At 31.3% G+C, this 7,723-nt stretch overlaps 1 protein-coding gene across 1 annotated transcript; it reads left to right on the forward strand.

Moving 5' to 3' along the window:
* Positions 1-650: 650 nt before the first annotated feature.
* Positions 651-6,345, forward strand: LOC145042387 (lysine histidine transporter-like 8). Its single transcript, XM_078990788.1, has 5 exons — positions 651-1,237; positions 2,654-2,790; positions 3,363-3,793; positions 4,944-5,075; positions 5,704-6,345. Exons 1-5 carry the CDS (start codon positions 711-713, stop codon positions 6,187-6,189), a joined length of 1,713 nt encoding a protein of 570 aa, XP_078846914.1. The 5' UTR covers positions 651-710; the 3' UTR covers positions 6,190-6,345.
* The last annotated feature ends 1,378 nt before the right edge of the window (positions 6,346-7,723 follow it).

The following is a 7,723-nucleotide window of genomic DNA, read 5'->3' on the forward strand; positions in this document are numbered from 1 at the left end:
GACTTTCGACCATCAAACTTGATGTATGATATGTGAATTGATAGACCTTATTATAAACAATACAATGAAACTTTTTTTTTTTTATCTAAACGGACTTTGTATGAAAAAAAAAAAAAATGATGTAGGTTTAAAGACAGGAACAATATTTTTGCAGTCAAAGAGAAAATTGTAGCTGTGAGATGTCAAAGCGACATCATTTGACAAAAGAAATCCCACACCAGCATCATTTTTGTACGTAATGGGCTCCTAAAATTATGGCTCTTTGGAATAAATTTCAGATTTTTAGCTAATTTTTAGAAAACCTTAGAAAAATTTTGCTACTATTTCGTTAATTTTAATTGATAATAATTATTAAATAGGTTTAACTAAACGTGCAAACCAATGTGTTTTAAACCTGTATTTTTTTTGCACCACATTTTTGGCTATTTTCTCCAACATTATTATTAAAATATATATAAATTTTAATAATTATCCACGACCACATTAAACCTATTCTACATGGCATATAGCCACCATTTCCTATTTCAATTTTTGGGTCAGCATACACACACCATAATCAACTTATATTTTATTCAATCGTATTCCCATTTTGACCTCATGCATTATTATCTTCTTATCTCTATTTATACACTATAACCTCCTCAAGAATTCACAATCCAACTGCTCACCAAACCTAAAACATCGGGCGCTAACTTGCACTCGAACTAGACATGGAAGACAACAAGGATCATGCAAAATCCAACCTACCAACCCAGCCATCCGTAGACTCACCGCCAACCTCCGGCCCTTCTTCACTAATCCACTCTCCATCTCTAGTTCGTTCACCGCTCCTCCAGTCACCAGACCAGCAGTCGCCGGACCACCAAGAGGTCCCGAAGCCAAAAACCGGCCCCAAGATCTCTTTTATAAGCATTCCGCCACCAAGCCACTCGCCGTTCATGTCACAAACTCCATATGTACCTGGTACACCAGATAGGCCGATGACGATGCCTCCTAGTGGGGCTAGGACTCCCATGGCTTATATAAGGTCTAGGAATTTGACACCGAGGTTTCTGACACCTTTGGGTAGTCCTTTGAGAAAAGCTCTTCGGATCACTAAATTAGATCCCACAGATGCATGGCTTCCGATCACTGAGTCGAGAAATGGAAATGCTTATTATGCAGCTTTTCATACGCTTTGTTCTGGGATTGGGATTCAAGCACTCATTCTTCCTGTTGCTTTCACCATCCTTGGCTGGTAATTTACCCTTTTCTTTTTCTTTTTCTTTTTCTTATGATTCATTATTTCATCGGGTTCGAGACTTAACCATAATTAATTAACTCAAAGGTGGCGGATTGTCTCAAAACTATGCGGAAATTATGTTATATTTGATAACCTTTGAAAAAGATTTCTTGTATTTTCTCATTTTATTGATTTACAAATCTACTTATTATTGAATTGATTAAACAAATTACTTTTATAATTATCATTAAATTTTATTTTTTCCTGTTACCCATTTTAGTGTAATGGAAAAATACAGAATAACATAATTTTTTTTTTGATTTTGTGTGGATTTATCTATCGAACTATTATTTTAATATAAAATATAAATGAAAAATAAAATGTTTTTTAAACGGTCTAAGATATATATATATATATATATATATATATATATATATATATATATATATATATATATATATATATATATATATATATATATATATATATAATGTTTTAATCACTAAAAACTTAGCTAGCTATGTTAATAAACTGATAAAATATTATACATGTGTTCTTTTGTTCAGTATTTTTTTTTTTTTTTTGAGCATCTTCAACTCAACACACTAGTTGTAGTTTAAAAACAACGACTAAAAGCTACTTGCCTACTTTAACATAACATCATTTTCTACATTTAGTCTAGTGTTATGAATTAATATACTATAACGACAAATTCAAAATACTATTCACTAATATTCAATTTGATTTTAATGGTTAACTAATGTGTAATATTTTTGGTTGTTGGATCTAAGTTTAGAGATATATCTAGTTTGTTTTAGTTGTTTTAAGTTTGAATATATATATATATATATATATATATATATATATATATATATATATATATATATATATATATATATATATATATATATATATATATATATATATATATATATTCAAACTTAGTTATGAATTTTATTTTAAGTGTGAAAAAGTTTTAAAATATATTAATTTTCTAATGGATGTAATGTTTTATTTAATAAAATGTATGTTTAATATCCAATTAATAATAAATGAATTGTTTGTTTGATTATATTTGCTTAATAATATGTAGATCAATCCTAAAGTTAGTGATTCTAGTTAAAAGATATGAGACAAATTTGTAAAAAAACTAGCTAACAAATAAAAAAAATAAAAGTATTTTTTAAATCTATATAAATTCAAAACATATAATATACTTGGAATTTTATTTTTATGTAAAAAATGATATTGGATACGAATCACCTTTTACATTATTGTTGGAGAAGATGGTACGTAATGAAAAGATGAATACCACAAATGATATCTTGGATTAGTAACTATTATTATCACTATTAATATTTAATAATTAATATTTAATAAGAGGAAGTTTAAATCGCATAACCAACTCGTTTGATTTCTTGTTTATGACAGGGCGTGGGGAGTCATATTGTTGACTTTGGCATTCATATGGCAACTTTACACTTTGTATTTGCTTGTAAATCTCCATGAAGATCATGAAACCGGAGTTCGATACAGTAGATACATGCAACTGGCAAATGCAACCTTTGGTAAGAAATTTAACCCAAGTTTATTTCCTTACTTTTCTATATGTATCTTTATCCGGAGTCTTTTACACAAGATCTATATTTGTCACTCAGTTTAAAGCTAGCTCGAACTCAAGCTACTCGAGTTTATTATTGTTTCAAGTCCAAATATTAGAATCTTCGGCTCACGTTGGGTTTGTGAGCTTAATCGAGCTTATTTATATTTTCACTTTTACCTTTCATTTTATTCAAATTTTACATATTCAAGCCAACGTGAGTCGCGTTTGTGAGCATAATCGTATCTTTAGATTCAAATTTAAATAATTTTATTTTCTCAATAACTAGTCGAATCGGACTGAACTCGAAATTGTCACTATTTTATTATGCTCGACTCCAAGCTTGAATTTAACGCTTAAGCTTGAGATTTTAATTGAATTGAGTTTCAAGTTTCGCAACACCCCTTGACTCGGCTTGGTTACACACTAAATTTCCATTATTTGGTCATAATTAACCAACATCTAATTTTATTTTACTGTGAAATATTAATGATTGGGCATTTTAGTCTTTTAAGATCAAATTTTGATGATCTTTTTCAGGTGAAAGGTTAGGAAAAATTCTAGCCCTATTTCCGACAATCTACTTATCAGCCGGGACATGTGTAGCATTGATCATCATTGGGGGGTCGACGTCCAAAATATTCTTCCAAGTTGTGTGTGCGTCCACCGATTGTAAAGCACAAACACTGACAGTGGTGGAATGGTACTTGGTGTTCACTTCTGGTGCAGTGCTCCTATCGCAACTCCCCAATCTTAACTCTATCGCTGGCATCTCACTCATCGGTGCAATCACAGCCGTTGGATACTGTACCACTATATGGTTGGTGTCAGTAACAAAAGGCAGACTTCCAAATGTGTCTTATAATCCTATTAGGATTGGCAGCGAAGTATCCAAGATTTTTGATGTCCTAAATGCTCTTGGGATTATTTCTTTTGCATTCCGAGGCCACAATCTTATACTTGAAATTCAGGTAAATGTTAATATACCATCTTTATGTGATGTAACCAATAGGAGATTTGAAACATAAAAGAAAGAATAGAAATTTAGTATAATTTTTAACCTTAAATATATAAATTCTTAGTAAAATAATAACTTAAATTTAAAAAAATGAAAAAGACAAGAAAATGACAAGTGAATATTTTTTAATTCAAAAAATCCAATAAAAATAACATGTGTAAAAGATAAATATTATTTTCATTTATTATGTCAAATTTTGTAAGAATAATTTTCATTTATTAGGTTAGATATTTTATAAAATTAAAACCATATTCAATATTTTAAAAAAATGATGTAAGGAAATATTTCTAAGTATTAGTTTATTAGTTGAGGTTACTTGTAATGAATATTTTTTATTACCCTTGCATTTAAATATATAAAAATGCTTGATTTAATCATCCATGTTGCAAATATAATAATTCATAGAATATTTTTGTATGTATTTGGGTTTTTGGCATATGCTTGTGTCAAACTTATCGTCACATATTCGCAAACTTTTATTCCAATTCGTTGACCAGGGTTTTGACGGTTCCAATTTGGTGGGCTGAACTCCATAGCACTTAAAAGAATTATAATTAACTATTATTAGTGCTCTTATAACAATAACAATATTAATATTATTATTATTATTATTATTATTATTATTAGTAGGCATTTTGTGACGTTTTAGCTTTTTTTTTTCTTTAAAACTACCTAATTTATATTTACTTTTGGTAACGTTGCGTTATTTTTCAAAAACAACGAAACTAAAATTATCTGTTTAGTTTTTTCATAGAATGACAAAGTAACGAGGTTAGATGTTTAGAGGCTAGAGCGCATAAAAGTCAAAGTAGGCTGTTTAATGACGTAAAATATATATTATTTAAGATGAGAAATTGAGAATAAATGATGTTTAAACACCTCCTAATCTATGTTCTTCGTTTAATAATTATATCTTTTGAATAAAATTAAGTCTTTCGTTTTATCATCATACTTATTCGTAAGATAGTAAATGGTTGAACAAATCATTTTAATGAACCTGGATATCAAATTAAGTAACTATAATCAATTAATCATTTGTTTTTACGTGCGGATATGTAAATTATCAACAGCTATTTTATGAATTTGTTTTTTCTGGAGTACAGGCAACCATGCCGTCGAGCGAAAAGCATCCATCAACAGTACCAATGTGGAAAGGTGTGAAAGTTTCGTATACGATTATTGCCATGTGTTTATTCCCACTTGCAATTGGAGGTTATTGGGCTTACGGGCATATGGTAAGATTTTCTTTCTCTAAAAGATTAATCGGTAGTTGTACCTCTGTGGGCCATCCTTCGCTCGTTTTGCTCGTACATTCAAGTTTTTGTAGCTCGGCTTGGGGGGCTACGTTCATTTAAGAACAAATCTAATTACTTTTAAGCTACTATTAATTCCATCAATATATATTAGAGAGGACTTCAACCTTAGACCTTAAAAATAAAAACAATATGGATATCGTTGGATAAGAAAGTAGTTTTTAACTGTTGAATAACTTTTAGGTTTGAACTTTTTTGTTTACGTACTTTTAATCTTTTCAAAATCTTCAAGATTTATTCTCCAAACAACTATACACAAATAAAAACTACTACTTCCTCCTCGCTTCTAATTAGTTTACAGCTATGAGATTGTTTTTATCAAACGTACCCGAAATGTTGTAGGGATAAATCGATGATTAAAAAATATGACACATTTGGTGATATATATTTATGAAAAGTAATTGAAGAAAAATTTATAAATAGTAGTACAAAAAACGTTACATAACTTCCTCTAGTAAGTCGATGTATCTATATTAAGCAAGATATATAGATGTGCTCATGTATAGTTTGTCAGAGGAAGAACCTTAAATTTTTCATGGTTATTTTACAGATTCCGCCAAGTGGCATGTTGCCAGCTCTATTCGTTTACCACTCACAAGACCTGGCGAAATCAGTTCAAGCACTAACATGCGTACTAGTCATCATCAACGCTCTTAGCTCATTTCAGATCTACGGAATGCCAACTTTTGATGAGTTGGAGTCAATATATGTAACAAGGTTCAAGAAGCCTTGTTCATGGTGGCTTAGGGTGATCATAAGAACATCATTTGGATTCACTTGTTTCTTTGTGGCTGTTGCAATCCCATTTCTTGCAAGTCTGGCTGGTTTGGTTGGTGGTATCGCTTTACCGGTGACGTTGGTGTATCCATGCTTCATGTGGATAAAGGTTAAAAAGCCAAAGTTCTATAGCTTCCAATGGTGGCTAAATTGGGGACTTGGTATTCTTGGAACATGCTTAAGTGGGCTTTTGATTGCAGCTGGGGTTTATGTCATTATTGACAATGGGATCAAGTTTAATTTCTTTAAGCCAGAGTAATGTGAGTGAAATTAGAGTGTGTAAAGGACCAAATTGCTCTTGGACCCTTTGTTTTCAACCCAATTTGTATGTATTTATTTGTTTGTTTTGAGGGTGTAGTTAGGCAACGATGTTTGTTCAACGACTCTCTGATATCAATTGTTTTTTTTCTCGTAAGGTATATCGTTCATCTATCTTTAAAATTCAAAAAAATGAGAAAGAAAAGGAATTAAAATAATGTTAAACAATGTATAAAAGTAAACTGCTTCATTCAAGATTTCGACCTCTTTGTGTGCCAATTTCTGAAATCCATTAACTCTAAAAGGCATGTTCTCTTAATGGGAAATAATATTAAACAATATATAAAGTGATACTATAATTTATCTATCCATAATCTATCATACTTAATATATCCGTCTAATACTATGTATTTAATTTTTGTCTCGTGTGATTCTAATGCACCTCTAGTATATATTTAAAACCGAATTAAAATTAAATTAAATTAAATTAAAACCGAATAATAAAATAAAACTGAATTATGATAATTAATGTAATTTCATAATTTTCAATCATTATATATAGATAAAAAGAATGTTCCCTCAGAGCATACGGTGTGGGTCGTATTGCTTGTTGTTGTAGCTGAGTTGGCAGCTCATAAGGCATTTATAACATCAAAAACACCATCCCCTCTTCTTGTTGCATTTTGTTGTGGTGCTTCTTGTTGTCCTCCTCTTCTTGTTGCATCTTGTTGTGGTGCTTCTTGTTGTCTTCATGACAAGAAGAAACCGTGATCACTTATTGGCTGTCAAATTATTTCTCTTTATCTCTCTCCTGTTAACATGGTGTTATAACACCATGAACACCACCTCCTTGTCTTGTTACTTCTTGTTATAACACTAAGTTGTTATAACACTAAGTTGCCCATACCATGCTTGATGGACAGCACATGACAATGATATTGTTCTCGGATACACTGCCTTACCCTTGTCTCTATCGCTCTATCTATTCCTATTTCATTTTTTCTTTGAACAAATTCACCTACATCGACAGTTACCTCCAACTGAATCGGCCACACCAGCTGCCGTCGATGACCTCCGTACTATCTCATCTATCGTATTTGGTCGTCATCCACTGGGCCGGCTAATCCGATTTGCTTCTACTCACCTGGGATTTCCAGGAGCTTTTCTCGATTGGCTTGGAGAGAGCATTTATCTTCTTCTTCGTCTGCTCTTCTGATCAGATGTTACCATCGCCTCAATCATCCATAACTATTATTCCCAAAACTCACACTGCAGGTGTAAGATCCTCATCGCCATTGCGATTAGACAGTTCCAGAGGAACTGAGATTGAAACCTAGAACAAGATTGTTCATCTTTATATATTTCATCGGAAATTCGTCTTTTTACGTATTTTTTCAGGTTTGTTTTTGTTATTGACGCTTTTACTCTTCTTACATGAGGAGGAAGAACCAGGTACATAAGCATAATGTTCCTCTTCTTTGACTAGCCATGTAAGTGAAACACATCTCATAATATTTATTGTACAAGTAACTATC

Source organism: Lactuca saligna, chromosome 4 (assembly GCF_052625555.1).
Source record: "Lactuca saligna cultivar CGN05327 chromosome 4, ASM5262555v1, whole genome shotgun sequence".
Lineage (NCBI taxonomy): Eukaryota > Viridiplantae > Streptophyta > Magnoliopsida > Asterales > Asteraceae > Lactuca > Lactuca saligna.

What these genes read in the sequence shown, in the direction of transcription:
- LOC145042387 (XM_078990788.1), top strand. Translation starts at nt 711, where the DNA reads ATGGAAGACAACAAGGATCATGCAAAATCCAACCTACCAACCCAGCCA. An exon ending in ATCTTATACTTGAAATTCAG is followed by an intron (nt 3,794 to 4,943) that starts GTAAATGTTAAT and finishes TCTGGAGTACAG; the next exon opens with GCAACCATGCCGTCGAGCGA. An exon ending in ATTGGGCTTACGGGCATATG is followed by an intron (nt 5,076 to 5,703) that starts GTAAGATTTTCT and finishes GTTATTTTACAG; the next exon opens with ATTCCGCCAAGTGGCATGTT.